General features: G+C 55.2%; 1 protein-coding gene across 12 annotated transcripts in view; it reads right to left on the bottom strand.

The window, feature by feature from the left end:
- Window positions 1-18842, bottom strand: part of LOC117643186 (trichohyalin) — a 36128-nt gene that overhangs the window by 13142 nt on the left and 4144 nt on the right. For 3 of the 12 annotated variants that reach the window (XM_034381922.1, XM_034381923.1, XM_034381931.1), the window contains exons 2-6: window positions 8050-8091; window positions 7299-7448; window positions 7110-7206; window positions 3222-3355; window positions 950-1243 (exon numbers count right to left, since the gene is read on the bottom strand). In XM_034381922.1, coding sequence (XP_034237813.1) covers window positions 950-1243; window positions 3222-3355; window positions 7110-7206; window positions 7299-7448; window positions 8050-8091 — 717 coding nt within the window. Of the gene's footprint in view, window positions 1-949; window positions 1244-3221; window positions 3356-3890; window positions 4006-4091; window positions 5807-5886; window positions 5943-7109; window positions 7207-7298; window positions 7449-8049; window positions 8092-18842 lie in introns of those variants that run through there. The other 9 variants (XM_034381934.1, XM_034381924.1, XM_034381926.1 and 6 more) reach the window with 8 other exon arrangements.

The raw sequence follows: 18842 nt of genomic DNA, 5'->3' as shown, positions 1-18842 counted from the left end.
AGTGGCTCGGGTTTTCTCGGTACACACTCACATAATACGAACGCCTGTACGTCACCAAGGCAACGTCTAGAGGGTTTGCATGCTGGAGTTTTAGCCATGCTGTGTTAGTGCGAGACACTCCTGTAGGTGGTAAAATGAAGAGAAGGGGGAGAACAACACAAAGACAAAGCTTGGGAACTCCAAGGGGGAGCCCCGTTCAGCGACAGATGCAAAGAAGAAGGGAGACAGGGGGGAGCAGTAGCTATTGAGCCAGTCCGCCGGGCACCAACTTAGGAAGTCGGCAAAAAATTAGAATGGCAGCTGAGCCCTGCCACTGCTTTGTTTGATAACGACTGTTATGAAAGAAGAACTGTCATTTTTCTGGCTCCCGGCAGTTTTTTTTAAATCGGCAAAGTCCGACTGCATTTACTCCATCCCCTCTGTCTATAGACGGTTGAAACATAAACACAAATATAGTCCTAAAGAGAGATAAGCTCTCAGTCTTAGTTAAGTGCAGGACAGTTAGTAGCACGGCAGGATATAGCAGGTCCAGGACACGATAGCCGGGGAAGGACGGGGAGCTTTTGAAGCAGTCTTTCGGCTAGGAACGTGAACCTAGAACCTTGCACAGGACAATCCCTCCACCAAATTTCATGCCACCCACCAACAGCCATTATTGCCAACGCAAGGTGGAAGGTTCGATCCCGATCGAATGACCACACTGACAATCGGGCCCTTCGTTTTTCGGATCCACATTGACATTCTAGATGAGCCCGACAGCAGTATTTGGAAGGGGTCAGCGTGAGGTGGAAGGTAGTGCGTCCGTCCAGACGGCGTCGAGTTAGACGGGCAGCCCAGGGCAGCCCAGGACAGCCCCGTGAGTGGCCCACTGGGCCGCCCCCACGGTGCGCTGAGCGTCGTCCAACTTGACGCCGCGTCCGGGCGTTGCAGAAAACAGAGACGCACTTACTTGTCGCTTAAAGTTAAGTTCGACTTTGGGATAGTTAGAGGCGTAATCGAGGTCAAGCGTGGGGGAGGCGAGGAGGACGGCGCGCGCCGGGCCAAGCACGCCCAGCTCGCGGATCCTGTCCAGCTCCTGCTCCAAAAGGGCCACCTCCTTCTCCAGCGTGGTTATCCTAGCGTCCTTGGTCTCCAGGATGGCGGTCAGGGTACTGTTGGGCGGGGCGGAGTTGGGCTGCGTGTGGTATGCCTTCTCTAGCTGCAGTTGGAGCGCTCTTAGAGCTTCATTGGTAGCTTTTAGCTCCTGAGGGTGACAAACAAGCGCTGGTTAGGCACGGCCCCGACTGCCTCAGCCTGTGCCTGGCTCCCAGGGTGCGACCCGACACCTCGTGCGAGACCTCGGCCGAGACTGTTTGATTCGCATGGAAAGCAGCTGGGGTGGGGAGGGTGCGAGTCCCAGCCCAGGGCAAGGCCCTGCGCCGGTCACAGTCAAGCTTTGCAATTCCAAAGTTACCGAACCGTCTCGACTTAAGAGATTCTCTGGCAGACTTCTTTTTTTTTACAGAATTTGCCGCTTTGAGAAGTCGCTACCCATGGAGCCTACCACAGTTTGAGTCCTTCCAGTAATAATATGGGACACTTAACGCCTAGAATGCCTCCCATGGAAATGTGGATGCTTTATCTACATTAAAAATACTAAATAGCCTTATTAAAATAAAGTTTAGCACGACAGTCATATTTAATGTACATGCCTGTCTGAGTGGGAAATAAGGCCCACAACCAAAGTTAAGAGAAAAACTTATGACGGCCTGAAACCAGGAGGGCAGGTAGATACCCCAAAACCCGCAATATATCTTAGTTTTGAAATTTACTTTTTTATGTTGGAATGAAAAGAAATTGAACGTCTTTTGAACTGCTCGATGCGTTGTTTTTGGTAACCCATCGAAATACCTGTCTGTGCTTTAGAAGGTTTGTTTCTATAAGCTATAAAGTAAGACAGCACATACAACAAAAGCCCACTTCAACAAAAATTTTACGCCCGCTGCACTTACAACAAAAACCTTGAAATAGTACCCTCTACCGCCGAGCAGTCTGTTTAAGTTAAAGTTAGTAATACCTCCTGGTAGTTATTCTGAATATTTTCCACAAAGATGGCGGTCCAATAGAGAGTAACGCAATAGAGGAATGCATGCCAATAATGAAAATCATATTCAAAAATAGGCCATCAAAATGAAAATAAAAAAATAAAAATAAAAATACACTTTACACGTATAAGCGTAGTATTTAGAGGTGACATATACAAGCAATAAAAACAAGTGGCACAGCAAAACGTTTATCGTATAAAGTGCTTCACAAAATGACGAAGAAAAGAACAAAATTTGGCAGTTGTGATTGGAAATGTGGACCAAAATGGAGCAAGCAGTAGAGGGTAGATATTGGTGAAAAATTTTCATCTTTTTGACAAAAACGTTATTTTAAAATATTAATTTTATCCGAAATGCGAAATGAGAAGATTGTGCTTGCATAACAAAACTCATTTTGATCGGGGCGTTTGATTCATAGCACAGACAGGAGCAGCTCTGTTTCCCGCTCCCTGGTTTCAAATAAAGCAGCGTGCTTCTCTGTAGCACAGAGTCAAAGGCATCCACGAGCGTTGTAGGCCCGGAAGTGGCCAGACCAACCCACCCGCTCAATTCTCACATGAAAGGGGATGTTAGTTTGCTAGACTGCAAAATCACTGAGTTTTTGTATTTCACGGTCCCTTTTGTTACGATCACTAATAAATTTTGCAGTCGTACTACTTGGTTAGTAATTTTGCCCAGCAACGCACGTAAAATTTATGACTTAAACGTTCAAATTTCATCCCTTGCCTAAAAATGCAGGTTCACTTGAGCACCATTTGAAAGGAGATTTATTTTTGTGTTCTGGTTAACACGTTTCCAATGAGTGTTTGAAAAGGGAAAAGGTACAAGAACGCTTAAGTCTTAAAAGAGACGGTAACCATGGAGTCCGATCGTCTAGGTTAGAAAGCTTTAGCCATTTGAAAAGGGCACAATATTCCTGCAGGTCAAATAAACTTGACCATTATTCACTTTCGCACTTCAGTGCCTTTTTATTAAATTATTTGAATTCAATTTAACGTGTTGAACTCCATGGCATGCGTGCATGGGAATCGAAAATTTGTGACCGAAGACAACACGGTTTCGCCAAGTCTGCCACGCTCTAGAGCACAGCATTCTTTGCGATACTGGCTCGCTTCGCGTAACTCCCCGGCTACTCACTCGGTTAGCCTGATTGAGCTGGTGGTCTCGCTCCTGGGCCAGACTCTCAAAGTGTCGGGCCATGGACTCACTTTCGAGAAGCCGAGCCTGCAGGACCTCTAACGCCCCCTCACCTTCGTCTACCATTTTACCACCTACGAACACATTCCAAACACAACAAACAGAAAATGAAACAAAAACAAAACAAAAAATAATTTTCGAAGTAGAAAAGTAGGAAGAATGTAGCAATCCATCTGCTTAGCCAAATAATTTGAACCTAAATGTTTGGAGAACAAAACGTTTCTATCGTGTCTCTATTACTTCGAAAGAAAATGGGAAAACATTGTTGCAGATTGAGGGCTAGTTTGTGACTATCTGATCTGACTGTAGGCAACCTTTTTTTGCGTCAAGAGACTACGCCGTGCAACAATCAGTGTGTGACAAGAGTATTTTTGTCAAACATATAGTAAAAATGCTGTGGACGTATGCGCACACTAAGGTTTGGTGTTTGGTTGTTTTGTTTCTTTTTAATTGTGGAGAAATTGTACTGCTACTGCTTTTAGCATTCCACACTGCAGACACGCTGACCCCCATAGACAAACCAGCCTCTTGTGCAGGCTGCTCCCACGCCTAGTTGTTATGTACATCAAAGCAAATTAATTCTCTATTGGACGCTGCAAGGGCCGGTACCTGAGCAGCGCCGTCGCGCGCTGGCCAGCATCGACAACAATCTAGGTACGACCATTCATTTTTTTACTCTTTCGTGGACTACGTGTCTCTCCACGATCACATCTAGATACCACACCTGTAATGTATACAAAGATATTACGCTGAGGAGACCAGGCAAGCAAATACGGTTCATGAAATCAACATCGAAATTAATCAATGTACCTGGCCAAATCGCCACTCCGCTTCCACCTGGCCGACCTCATTTCCATTGACCTACGCTCATTTAATGTGTTTTTCGTTTTTAGGTGTTTTGTTTACGTAGAACGATGTAGTGAGTGCCTCACACTAACCCAGCAACCTTACCTGTGGCTTTGCCATCTTAATCTGTTTGAGTAAACCCGAACCCACTGTGGCACATGCTGCCACGTGGGCAAAGCGCGTATTGGAGCAGTTTTCACGAAACAAGCAAATCTACGCGAAGCACGGTTGGAGCCTATTACTTGGCGAACAGCCAGTGAGGCCGTTCACGCGGCCATTAAAGAAACGTTTGAAATCTAGATTATGAGTTCAGCAAAAGCAACGGATTCCCATATGATTTTGCGGTGCAGTATAATCGTGGACAGAATTTGCTCCTGTAGCCTGTAGGGTGACTTGATCCAACAGGTAAATTGTCAATGCGAGCTCAGAAAGCATGGGCTGCAGTGTGGCCGCCTGCATTTATATGGACCGTTTCAAACGAGCAAAGCGTGCAAATCTAACTTTTCCGGGAATATACAGTGCATAAGGCGTCAGAATGAAGTAGAAAAATGTTAAAGTTGATTGTTTGTATTTTAAGTCTAATAGATAAGCGAATAAACACCAAACCGTGTGGATGTGACTGACTGTGTCAAAGTAAGATTAATTGTGAAGTACTGGAAAATATTTTGCGTGAAATTTCTAATAGTTGATCAATGCACGGTTCATGCAACATTTACTTAAAGAATTCTCACATCGTACAGAAAGGTAACAAGCCCACATAAACAGCAGAAAGGTCCGCAAGATTTGATTGCAGTCTTCAAATGCAAAGAGTATTTAACGGACCGTTCATGCTCAAATTTAAGACAAAATTAGCCATGCTGTTAAATGTAACGGCTGTAGATTTTGATGTTTTTTTGAGGGGGAATTATTGTGGTTTGTCCAGCGGTCATTGAAAGAGCAAACACGTGTACAATGTATCCAGTGGAGAATGGACTACTGGTCATACTTATAAACCCTCGGAAGAGTAGAAGGCCACTTTTCAGGAAGTTGTGAGTTCTTTCATCAACGCGTGTACCCAAGAGTATTTAATAATACCACAGAAGCTACTGGGAAAAGTCATAGCGCTGATGCAAAAGGGAGCATCACCAATAAAGGCCGATGAATAATTTAATATGAAGCAATTATTTTTTCAAACTTCACTTCTAAATATAATTTTGCGCCGAGCAAATATAGCCACAGCTGAAGATAAGTATTGATAATACAGTACCGCTACATCCAACGTACATAGCCCCGCAAAATTGTGTAATGCCAGTTAACAAATTTTGACAGGTCCACTAATAAAGGCAGAATCGTATAAGATGGCTTCTGCACGAGCTATTTCCAACGGTGTGTTGAAAGAGTTTCCAATCAAAATCATGTTACAGCTCTCAAGGCAAATACATCACATCAACATGGAAACACAGACCGACACGGATCCGAATACAGGAACAAATACAAATCACTACTAAAGGAATAGATATCAACGTCACACCACAACTTGCTGCATTTTCTGTGCAAGTTTAAGGAATATATATAGTACATTCTAAGGAAAGGAGAGGCTCGGATCACAATACTAGAGCTGGCAAATACAAACCGGTAAAACTAAAATCGTGACGGTAAAAGACACGACAAAATGCGTGCAAAGTGATTTTGAAAGTCATCAGCTCGAATATCGTGGTAAGCCGTTTAAGGAAGGGGATAAGGTATAGGAAAGTGCGAACGAGCGGAAAGAGAGCAGCACCTGCTTCTGGGCCAGGGCCTGCATTTGCTGCAACATGATCCTCTCCTCATCCTTGCCTAGAACAGAACCACATGGTCGTCCATTCACACCAACTTCAACACAGTAGTGATATACATCAAGCATCATAACGTCTGGGCCAGTGCAAGAAAGGCCAAGTAAAAATTACTTGGTTAAGGTGGAAAAATAAGTTGCCGAGACAATCTCGATGTTTCAACACGCCGAAGCTCCCACTCACGCAACTTACAAGAGATGCAAATCACTTGACAAACTTGAATTGGCACATACATCACTCAACGAATCGGAAGCTGTGGGATAGATACGAGGTGACGAAGGACTGTTGGCATATACAAACTCTCATGCAAGAAACGTGCTATGTTAAGACAGATATGTTTTATATTAAATTTAGTTTTTTTACGGTATATCTTAAAAAACCGTAACAGGGTGAAAGTGCTTATCAAAAAATGACTGAGATGTTGGGCATTCATACTGGAACCTCGTTTCAAGACAAACATAGGATAGCGTGATTCAAGAAACGCGTTCATACCGGATGATATCGTTAACAAACGTCGCATAATACTTCTTCAAAAAATAGTGATCCTTCGCTTTCAATTTTTGTCACAGCCTTTTCATGTTACATAAGTTTCACTTGAATAAAAGCCTCACAGAGAATCAATGATATGTTAAATTGAATGGTTCTGTATGCATCACAACAACACCCAAGCAAAAGCGCCTAAGTTCAATAAAACATTTAATATATTTATAGTTTATATGCAATCACTCCTGTAACGTTCATACGATACGGAATCAAAGCAAAGCTTTCTTCAAACAGTGCATAAATATCAGTTCGGCGTTATGCTGGCATTATTTTTTTAAGATATTATAATACTTTATACGGTAGCTAATCCATGTATCATGAAGCATATATTCTTTTGTATTTCACCCGTGAAACATCCGATATACAATACAAAGAAACACACAAGTCAAGGTCTCCCCTGTGGAATACCTTCAACTACAATATCCAGCGATGAGAGCCCGTTAACTATATCGCTTCTATGAAATTAGAATACGTCTTCGAGTTGAATAGAACGACACGTTTTTATTTTGATTCTATTTGTATTACCACATGGATAATCCTTGACTTGTAGTAGTTACACGTATCTTAGCAGGAGGAATCCCTTTATGCCAATTGTTAAGAGCTGCCCATAATAATAGGCTGAACTCACCAACACCCTTATTTTGTAGCATCTCCAGCAATTTCTTAATGGACTCGTCTCTTGCAGCTAGCGTTTGTTTTTGAGTTTCGACCCGGATTTCTAGTTCCTGCGCAGCGGAAAGAAACGCCTCGTTAACCTCTTTATTCTTCGGCCACTGTAATGCGCACTAGATCTACGGTGCTGACGCTGGGACATTACCTTTACGGTTTCTCTCATGATTGAAAGCTCTCTCGTGAGATGGTCGTTCTCTTGAAATAAGATTTCCATTTGCTGGTGCATTTCCACTGATGGTCCTCTTGCCCGTAACCTCAGTTCCTCCTCCAGTTGCCGCACCAAAAGTGCTTGTTTCTGAAACAGAAGAAAAGAAAGTAAGTTAGCTGGTGTCATCAATTTCTCGTCGAACTTAGGACTCCTCACAGTCGAAAACGGTGAAAAAATCTACGAAGTCATGTTTCCTGACTAACAAGTGTCCACATGCAACGCAATGCGGCGCCATGCACTCCGCACTGTGCACTGCAATTGCAGCAGCCGTCTGTAAACTAGCAGGTTTCATCCAGACGTAGCGCTACCGCTTGGCTTGCAGCCTTGCATCCTCCACTCCTCCTTAATTGTGTGGCGCAAGCCCCACCATGCACGCCAGTCCGCATGGTCTGTTTCTGCTACCAGCTCAACTTGAACCAATTAATCCCAGAGGTGTTAAAATGGCGGCTAGCTCTGGGGGAAGTGCCGCTATGTTGCAGCGCTGCAGCGCTCAGCGGATGCTCGGCGTTACGGACAGGCACTGCGCTAAGAAAGGGGTCGCATTCGGAAACAGCGTCAACAAGTGTGTCTCTGGTGGCCCATTGGGCCGTGAAGGAAGGGCCAAAGGACTCTACGAACTGAAGACGCTGTTTCCAAGCGGCAAACAGCGCTAAGGCGAGTGGCGCTGCGACGACCAAAGTGTACCTACGTCAGAGTTCTCCCTGAGCTCCTTGACAAACTGCGCATGCGCCTGAAACACAACGCAGCTTTAAAAACAAGGTCCGCCCATTGACGCCGAAACAAGTGAGCGCTTTTTCGGCCGAGCCTACGACTCTCTGTATGGTGTTGCGGCCAAGCGCCGCGCCTGCCTTGCCATGCCCAGTCGGGAGGCCGACGACGTAAACACGCCAATCCTGGCGAGCCCCCTTCTGCGTCGCGAACACTCCCCGAACGGTCTCAGCAGGGACCCCACCGACCCCCGCCAGCCCCCGCCACCGGCACTGTCTGACCGCATCGTACCGCATGCACCCGCAGTACGCAGTACGCCAAGCTGCACAAGCCCCGCAGCGCAGCGCAGAGCCCCTCGGGTCCGTTCCGGCACGACACTGCGAGCGAAAACCACGCCGTCGCAGCTCGGTCAAATGGGATCGTCGATACGCAGTGCGAGCTGCGAAGCTGCGCGGAAGCCAGGCGCCGGGCTGGCGGGGCTGGCGGGCGGGGCTGGCGGGGCTGGCGGGGCTGGCTGGGCTGGAGGGGCACAGCGCCCCAGTTCCCGCACTACAAGGTCGTCCACAAATCACCCCCAAGCTTTTGGCGAGCGCCTCGAGAAAAGAAAGGACTTGGAAATATGGAGGCGCGGAGAGAGCACCCCAACTCCAATCAGCGAGCCGCCCAATCCGTAATTCGATCCCACTCAAAGCGACGCGGCGGCCGAGGCTCAGAGGCAGGCCGTCTCCAGTGATAACCCAGAGAGGCAGCAATGGCCCCGGCACGGCAGGCCCACCCGCGGCGCAGGGCTGCACGACGGGACTGACTACCTCGTTCGGGCCTGTTGAATACGCCAGCCCCCACCCCCAGTCGCCCTCAACTTGTGTTCGCTAACTAACTTTCATTCGTTTTTAATCACGAGCAAAGCGAGAGAGGGAAACAAGCGAATCCTATGGAATCCGAACAGTGCTCGCGCACGCGTGCGCCGACAGCGGCTCTGTGCGGAACGCTCCATGAGTGCGACAGAGACCGGGTTGTTCGGAAAAGCAGCGTGCTCGCGACGCGTTATCAAGGCGGCGTCTGTCGCGGTGCCGCCATGACAACCCGCCGATAAGCCGAACGGATAGCGGCCCGGCCCGCGGCCCTTTGTCCATTCAAACTCGCCCCAAAGCCCGCCTAGTCCCGGACCTTGCCAGAAGTCGAAATCCGGAGGCTGGAAGCCTGCGGCTCGAGTCCCGAAGCCCGAGCCACGAAGCCCGAGGCACAAGACCCGAAGCCTGCTCCGGGCCCGGAGCCCCTCGAGTCACCGCCTGACTCACAGGCGGCACCAGTGGGTGCTTGGCTTTCGTGTTTGGCTTTCCGCGGAAAGGCGACACTCTGGCTCCTTTATTGTCGCCGCAGGACCGCACCGCGCCGCCACACTGTCGCACCGCAGCACTGCCGCACCGCCGCACCGCCACACAAACAAACCGAGCCCGAAATAAAGCGCCCTTGGCGCCGTGTTGGCCTTGCTGCACCGGCCGACTTCATCGGCTGCGGTGTACCAGCCGGTCAAGCCGGCCGCGTATTTTGGGGAGGCTTCCTCCCCGTAGTCGAGTGCACTCGCGCACCGGTTCCAAGAGTGACAGGTGTCGGGTTCGATTCCGGGCCACTTGCTGCTTTTTATGTCGCGAATTGATATACGACGAGCCCCGACAGGGTGGGTCAAGTACATTCGGATCGATGCCCTGTCCTCTCTTTCGGAGCCGAGTGTTCAGGTGTGTGGCGCGGCCGGAGTGGCGGGGTCACGAATGAAAATGAATCTAATATTTTGTCGGCAAACACGTTGGGAATTGGGAATATCACCGGAGTGATATTACAATGACCTACGAGCGAGCTGGCGGGGCTGCCACGTGTTACGGCTTTTACGGAAGCACTCCAGTAACTAACTTTGTTGTCACACACACACACACACACACACACACGATTGGGGCGTGGCAGAGCCAACAGCGTTGTGTACATCGGGCGATTGGCGTACAGCTGTACACACACACGCACACTCACACACACTTCTACCAACAGGGCCACCAGCCACACATACACATGCTCGTGAACACACACGCCTCGTCCAAATATATATGTACACACAGAGCTGGACAGTTGTTCGCTATTTCTACGACACGATTAACTCCGAGTGGCCGAGCAGGCCCAGCAGTCCGGTCCGAGGACGTCATGGTGCGAAGTGACGGGGAAAGGGCAGCAAATTTAAGACATAATCACAGCGCGTCGCGTTAACGGCCCATTAATCACACTTTCTCGTTAATTAATGCCAGTTCCGGTTATCACCGTCGTGGCCCTGTAGGGCCGCATCGCGGGCGGGCTAGGCCGGGCTAGGCGGACATGCGTTGGCATGACAAGGCGCATGGATCGACCTGCGGGGGCGGGACGGCCCGAGGGGTGGTTCGGGGCGGGGCGGGGCGGGGCGGGGCGCGGACGGTCGTTAGACGTGGGAACCAGAGCTACTTAGCCAACCCCCGTGACCAAGTTTTACGACCGTAAAAAACGGCAACCGCAATACGACCCCTTTTCAAGTTGCCACCGAAAAGTGAATGCCCCCCCCCTCCCCCCTCCCCCTTCCTTCCCATTCGGGACCCCAAGGTGGCGGACAGTGGATCCGATAGTGTATCCGATCGGACCGAGACGCACGTCGGACGCTTGGAGGGCGTCTGCCAGGTTTAGATTACCTTCGTGTCCGAGCCGAGAAAACACTTAATGTCCGGGGTGGCTCGGCAAGGACTGTAAGGGCCAGGGGTGCGCTCATGGGAAGGTTAGGTTAGGTTAGATCTTCGCGACTTCGTGATAGTAGGACGTGGTGGGAGTGACTTTGATTAGAAATTTCGAGACGATCGGCGGTGTTGCGTGAAATTTACTGAGGCACACCGTGGACTGATATATAACCCCGATAAGATATTTCTACAACGTGACCAGGTTAACTCAAAATTTTAGACGGTTCCCTGATACGTGATGGGAGGCCGCTTTGGTCAAAAGGCGAAGCCTCAATTTTTCCTTGTTATTTCCCCCTTGCACAGTCTTTTTCGCTCTTTTTGGCCCGGACGGCGTGCGCAAAGTGCTGCAGGGGGTGGTTCGCTGGCTCGGAGAGGGCTTGGGGGAGATAACCAAGAAGAGAGAGGGGGGGAAAGGGGGGGGATTCTTCAAGTAGTTGAGAGCTGCGCGCCGCATATTGAACAAAGTGCACTAAAGGGATGCCTGCCGAGACTCGACTTGCAGTGGAGGTGGCGCGCAAACTGATAAAAAATGCGTCCGAGAATGAAACGGTTTACACGGGGGGGGGGGGTCAAAACGTGTTACCAGCCCCGTTTAATCAACCGGGCCTGGCCATTGCAGCCCAGCATAAACGCGTGGAAATTAAATGTCATCAGAAGAGCGAGTAAATAACCCCCGGCTTCCTCGCCCTCGCCCCCCTCGCCGTTTTTCTCCGCACGTCTCCCCCTCCTCTCTCTCTCTCTCTCTCTCTCTCTCTCTCTCTCTCTCTCTCTCTCTCTCTCTCTCTCTCTCTCTCTCTCTTCGCGCTCTGAAAATTCGTGTCAGGGCCTTGTACACTGCACGTACATACAATCCCGCTGGCATCATGCGACTGGACCATGGCGAGTGGGGTGGCTGGTGGTAGTGGGGAGAGGGGGTCCTGATTTGTGGTCGCCAGGGCCCTGGCCCCGTGGCCTGGACAGATTTAGTCCAGTCCCACGCGGCCTCTCTCTCTCTCCCTCTCTCTTAATTCCTATCTCTCTCTGTCTCGCGCGGCTCATTACTCCAGCGACCGCCAAACTATACTCGGAACTGGAAAAATGCTGCTTGGCCGTCGCGGCTCTCACGTTTCATTTCCAGCTCTTGGTTTCTCAAATGGGACCCGGATCGCCCGGATCAAACAAATGGTGATGACGTCATGGGATGGCCTTCCACGAGGAATCCCAGGTGTTTGATGCGAGTCCCACACGCTTCCCGATGTCGAGTCCAACTGGTCCCCTCTTCCGGATCGCGGGGCGCCGTGCGGACGACAGCAGTTTCTCGTTCGGGCCCCAGGAGGGTTAGCGAGCCGCGGCACGGATTCGAACCCGGGACTGACAGACACTGATCGATCATTCAAAGTTTTCTGTACTGTCCGGGGCGTAAGCGAGGGAGGGGCGATCCATTCAGGGGGAGTGGCCCCTTTGAAAAGCGCCCAGTTTTTGTTTTCGCAGCGCACCGGAAAAACAATGTCCAACGGAAAAGCTGTTCAGTAAACGCTCGTACGTCCAGCACCGGACGCTGCAGGGCGAGCAAAGGGTCCGGGTCGGTCCGCGCGGAGAGGTTGCGACCTCGGGCGGTGCTCGACACGGGTCGTGACCGGTCCGGCGGTCCGGCAGCGAACCCGAGCATCACTCTCGTCGCTCTGTCCCTCTCGCGCACCCCTACGGAGCACTCAGTGTGAGTGCGAGGGAGACAGAGCGGGGAACCCACTGGCGGGAATCGCTCTAGGGCATCCCGCTGAGGCTCCTCTCGATGTGCTGCCGGCGGTCACCTGTCAAGCGGGGGCTGCGTAGCGAGGCGTAGCCGTTGGTAGCCAGTGGCGTAGCCAGTGGCGTAGTCAGTCGCCACGCCCCGCATTGCCCCCGGCCCCTAGGCCCCGCGGCCCCCGTGCAGGCGGCATTATATCGACCAGCCGAGGGGCACGTAGGGGCTTGGCGTGGCGCGGGGGCGGGCCGGGGGCGGGCCGGGGGCGGAAGGGTGGGCCGCGGGGGGCGGTGCCCGGGCGGTGCACACCACAGCGCCAAACACAGCGGGCCCATCTGGAGCGGATGAGCGCGCCCAACACGCGGAATGAAAGGCATGACAGCGCGAGCATCGTCAATCTGTCTCTCTCGCGACCCCGCGGCCTGCGGGAAGCGGCGGGTCGCCTCGTGAGAGCGAGAGAGACAGGCCGCCGAAAGCACCGTTCGGAGCCGGCTGCAGGGCGGATTCAGCGCGGCCCCGCCTGATTAAAAACACATCGTGTCCGACAAGGACCGACGACGACGCCCTCCTCACCCTCCCCTTCCACCGCCGTCGCCCACCTCGCGGCGCCCGATTGTTTGAGACGACCCCCCGTCCGGTCCGCCAAACCGACCGCCGCCCCGCCGCCCCGCCGCCCCGCCGCCCCGCCGCCGCAAAGCCTGCCAAAAGGGCCGCTTTATGAAAAGGCGACCGCACACGCCGCGGGGGCCGCGGGGGCCGAGCAGCAGCCAGGCGGGCAGCCGCCCGCGCCGCCCCATCTGCCCCGCCCCCGCGACGCCAAATCGCTCGTCGTGGGGACTGGCCCGATTTTCGCCGTCGTCGTCGTCTCGTTGGTGTTGGCCGTGTTGGTGTTGGTGGCGGTGCCGATTTCGTGGAGGAGATTTTGAACGGACGGGGGAAGGGGTAAGCCACGCCGCTTAGCATGGCGTCCCGCGGCATCCCGCCAGTGTGATGGATCGCTTCCCGGCGCCTGAGGGGCAGGGGGCAGCCGGGGGCGGCAGGGGGCGGCACGACGTCCAACGGAGGAGGGGGCTGTCCATGGGCAGACGCGCGGGCCCCACACGCACCGTGTCATTCCCGTGAAACACTCACGTTCACTCACACACGCGCGCGCTCGCTCGCACGCACACAGAGCACGCGAGGCGAGGAGCAAAGTGGTTCCGATCGGCAAAGACAACGGATGGCCGCGCGGTCCGCGCCGCGCCGCGCTCCCGGGAGGAGGGATGTGGGGCGTCCGGGCACTAAGCCCCTCTCGTGAGGAACGGGAAATAAGTTTTGGCGGCTCCCGCCGTAGGGGGCCCCCGCCGCCCCAGCCCGCCATTCGGAGGGGTATTGGAGCGCCCCGCTTCAGCCCCATCGGCCGCGTCGGGTTGGTGCGCGAGGCTTCAGCCTGCTTCAGCCTGCTTCAGCCCCATCGGCCGCAACGCGCCGCGTCTCCATCCAAGTGCCCCCCGGCACTCAGAGCGGCGCGTCCGCCGCGCCGTCGACGCCACTCCGCCGGCGAGCCAATTCGCCTCGTCCGTCTCTCGAACCGCCGCCAATCGCCGTGAGTGCGAGAGAGACAGAGCGACAGAGGCACCGTGCGGGTTGACTAATAAGCCCCGTGCACTAACTACGTAACAACGTGCCGATGGCGGCGACGACGGTCGGCAGCGCGCAGACACGAACCCCGCGCCGCCGCGCCGCCACAAAACAGGCGGCCGAGACGTGCTCAAGATGCACCTGCAGCTGGCTCTGTAATTATCTCGGCAGGTGGGGCAAGGTCGCGGAGCAGGGCGGACCAGAAGAGGACCGTGCATTGGGGTCAGGCCGCCTGGACGAGCCTTTCAAGTCAGAGTCAAGTCAAGCCAGCCGCGGCAGCCAAAGAGACTGTTCTGGGGCGGAGGCCTGCAATCCCTCCCGGGGGATGTGTACCTCCTCCCTGACTGGTCATACTGCGAGTGGGAGCTTCGAGCCGCTTGAGGTTCGTCTCCGCCGGTATAAAGTGTCACCCTAGTAAGGACGGCCACGCCTCGTTTTGCAGTGCAGGCGAGCTTGTGTCGGGCCCGAAACGGCATACGATCATGTGTGGTCTAGCCCGTAATGGTAATGGGCCTGGAGAGCGCCGGGGAGGTAGGCAACCCATCGCACGCCACTGTGGAGCGCGCCGCTGGCCCGCCCGGCGTTCGCCGCTATGTCCACGCCTTTTTGTCGTACCCCCTTCACGAGGAGGTGTTCTTTGGACCTTTCACGGCGCTCGCGTCCCCTGCAGTGGTCTTTGGACCTTCTTTGCATGCCTCTGCCCTGCCCGCGGTGTTTCCGGCCAAACAAGTCTCCCGGCCCGCGCTACACTCCTTCATCGCGTGAAGTGAAACTTCCTGCCACTTGCTCTGCTTTCTTCCAGCAATAATGGCCCAAGTTGGGCCCAACAAACCGCGTTTTCACTTTACAATTCTGGGAGGCGGGCAGGCGGGCAGCACCCCTCTGCGGGGCGGGGCTAGGGGTGCCACATTGCGGTAATGCGCCAGACCTCGCGCCCTTTTGCATGGGGCGTCTAGTTCCTCGGCCCCGGGTCCCGGCCGAGTGGCAACCCTAGCGACGCTACAGACCATCACGATGATCGCGAGCAGCCTTTCAACCTTTCCAAACACGAACCGAGCTCATCCAATCCGACCAAATCCGACAATGTTTCGAAAACGTCTGTCTCGCTGCAAGTACATGACTCGAGACATCTGTAACTTACAAATCTGGATTGTCGTAAGCAGCTAGGGGAAAGGTGTGCGCCACCCTGCCGCCGCGGTGCCCCTGTTTCATGCAGAGAGCCACCCTTCATCCGGCAAGGCCGGGCAGGGCCGGGCAGGGCAGGGCACTCACTCGACATTCCGAGCACGTCCGTGTAAAGAACATTCCGCATTACAGCGCTGCCTGCGAAGCGCGTCGTCTTCGCCCTGTCTCTCTCGCTCTCGTGGCCGCGTCCCGGAGAGAGCGACAGAGAGAGCGACGAAACAGCCCCGGAATCGCTCCGGCAGTGCTGCGGTAGCGATAAAACCGAGTCTTCATTTCGGGCGGACTTTTCTTCGGTGAGACGGCCCCGCCCCTTCCTGGCGTGTCACTCAGCGGAATCATGTTCTCGGAAAAGCGGAAACCGACTCGATGAAATTTGGACGGAAAGGGGAGACAAAAGGCGCGCTGTTTCGGTGGGGGCTTTTCGGGGGGCGTTGTGCCCCGGTTGGGGTCGCTTGCTGCGCTGGCTAATGGGCCAGCGCGGACTTGATTCAGAACGGGGCGCCGCCCGAGCTTTTAGCCCCACAAAAGAACTTTTTTTTTCGTCCATCGCCAACGGTGAGCGTCACTATCGTACGCACAATAAAACATCAACCGGGCCGAAAATCATTGCGATCGCATTGTGGGGCTCTCACAATCGGATACCCAGAAATTTAAAAACGAACTGGAAAATTGGAACTCTTGGCCTCCTTTCCACAAGTGGCGGCCACTATCCGGCCTCGCAGCGGCGCAGCGCGGCGCAGCACCAAGCCCGAGGGGGACTCGGCCTCCAGACAAGCTCGCTGTGAAAACAATCAATAGAGAGGGAGACGAGGCCGTGCAGAGCCGGAGCGTGGCGGCGGCAGCGCCGCCCAGCGCAGCCCAGCGCAGCGGGGCCCCACGGACGGGTCCAGAGGTCGGAAGTCGGAAGTCACAGAGGGTCGAGCGGGTCGTAATCGGCGGGTCGGCGGGTCGGCGGGTCGGCGGAACTGGCGCGTCGACAGCGCCCCCTAGGTGTCTCCTCGACTTGGGCCGCACCGCGCCAAGGCGGTTCCGCACCAGTTGAACCCACACACTCACGACTTGCGGTGCCGCGCCCCTGGCCCGCCGTGCCCTGGTGCGCGCCCTGCCGTGTGGGAGGGGCCGTGACGTCACGCATCACTGCGCTGGCACTGGTTCAACGCTCCCACTGTAAGTGCCGACAGCCTCGCTGCTGCAGGCCGCGGCCGCAAAACTAGTGGCAGGCCGTCCAGTCCAGGCCGCCGTGGCCGCTGTCCGTGGTTCGATTCCTGCCCTGCTGTCTCTCTGGCGCCGTTAACGGAGTGGTTCGGCATCATCAGCCTGTAGGATTGCCCCTGACGGCGGTGAGGCCCGCCCGCCCCACACACGCCGTCACGGGTTGCGCCGCCCTTCCCACGGACAGGACATGCCGACCAAATGCCGACCCGCGCACGCAAGCACGCCAGCAGCAGACCGAGAGCCGTTTTCGTCGCTCTGTGTCTCTCGCACTCATGGCGCGTCGCGTGTAGGCGCGAGGGAGACAGAGCGACGACCTGCCATCGAAAAAAGAACGCCGGAACCAATAATGGCTGCGGTGGTCGAAGTCGCGCCTCGCCTCGCCGCCGCGGTGGAGTGCCTCACCGAGAACGCGTTAACGTTTTGGCTCGTTGAGCGGTTTCGAAGGGAAGTTATTTCTGCTTGTTTGGAGAGGGCGCCGCCCCTGCCGGGCCGCCCGGCCAGGCGGCGGCAAGGCGGTGGCCAGGTGGGCTGCAACAGGGCGTACACCGAGTGGGCAAACAGCGCGCTGGCTGGCCGTCGCCTACACGCTCCTCTCCGCCTTCCCGCCGCACTCCTGCATGACGGAGCCCTCCGCGGCCCGCCGGCCCGCCTCCGCCGCCGTGGCCGCCGTGGCCCCGCCGTGGACACGATATCTCGAGCCGACAATCGATATCGCTCGAATGGGGTGGTGTTCCAAAGGACTGGCAGTTCACTCTCAGTCCGGCGACGGGCCTGGAAGGGGGCGGAGGGGCGGAGGGGTCGCCCCTTTGGGCCGGGGGCGGGCGGGCAATGTGGGGCAGCGCGGGCAGAGGCGACGGGGCGGGGGCGGGGGCGGGGGCGGGGGCGGGGGCGGGTGAAGGGCTGGAGAAGGGTGCAGCGCGCCCAATTGGTCCACATGAAGGCACGGTGCGGGGGTTCCCCGGGGATTCCCCGCCGGGATGATCCGCGCTGCCGTCGTCAATCTGGGGCCCTTACAGTGGCGGGGAATGCCGCGCGCCTTTCGCCGCCACGGCGGACACACTCCGAAAACTCGCTGTGTCTCTCTTGCACTCGGTGCTCCATAGCGGTGGGAGAGAGACACAGCGACGGCCCCGCCGAGAAAAAAAAATGCGACTTCCATCCTCGTCGTGTTTTTATTCGGGCTCGTCGCTTGCATCGGGGGCCTCATACTGCAAGCCCCTGGCACCAAATCCCGGTGGACGGCGACTACAAAGCACCCCGCCTCCCATGGCCCCCATGGCCCACGGGGCGCCCCCCGGCAGCGCAAAGGTAAGCCCCTGGGCAGGGGGAGGGGAGGGCTTTGTCGGCCCACGGCGCACCCCGCGGGGAAAGGGGGAAGGGGATGGGGTTTGCACCTCCAGCGGCGCCTCCTGGACCTCCTTCCAGTGTCACCGGCACGCCACTGGCATGCCTCTGGCACGCCCGGGACCGGGGTCCGCCGGGGCCCTGGGTCCTGGGCTTGGTCCTGGGAACGCCACAGATTTGTCGTCATCTCGGCAGGACAGCACTCAGTGGCCCAGCCACACAAACAGGCGCACAGCTTCGCTCTCACGTACACACACAACTTCTTTTTCACACATACGCAGGCACACAGCGACACCGTCCTTTCTCGCGGTGGCCGAGGCAAAGGCGAGGTGTCAGCCACCCCGTAGCGAGCTCGCACCTGCACTCCGGGGCTCAGGGATGCTCGGAGGGGAAAGGCGTTCGGGGACGCTCGGGACCGACGGGGAGTGACAAGAAATACAGTGAGAAGCGAGCCGGTGAGATCCACTGGAAACTTTTTTCCAGGTTCTCAGTTCCTCCATGGCAGAGGAAACGTTGTTAAATCGCTCACGTTCCGATCCACTCGGGTGGAGAATCGACCCAGGGACCCGCGGCTCCGCGGCCGAGCACGCTATCCACTACACCACACGGCCGATCGCCGGGCGCGCCCGGTGCACCGCGAGGCACGTCTGTGTACACGGCCGGCACGCCTCGTTAGCGGCATCTGATTGCGGGGCAAACGTGATGTGTGTTTGGCTGCGGAGCTGCGGAGACCCAGTGGCCTGGCCGGCTCCGTTCCGAGAGGGGGCGCCTCCCTCTCGCTCGCACTCACGGACAGTGAGGCGGACAGAGCGCCAGGCAAGAGAGACCGACCGGCGAAATCACAGTTCGGAATCAGCCTGCAACCCCTTTCCTTTGCCCGCGCGGCGCGGGTCGCCTATCTGGCGGGAGTTTCTCGACTGCCACTTTTCGGAGACTTCCCCT

Source organism: Thrips palmi, unplaced genomic scaffold, assembly GCF_012932325.1.
Source record: "Thrips palmi isolate BJ-2018 unplaced genomic scaffold, TpBJ-2018v1 HiC_scaffold_16, whole genome shotgun sequence".
Taxonomy (NCBI): Eukaryota; Metazoa; Arthropoda; class Insecta; order Thysanoptera; family Thripidae; genus Thrips; species Thrips palmi.
Note: the sequence above shows the minus strand (reverse complement) of the source record. Positions and strands in the feature narration are given on the sequence as shown.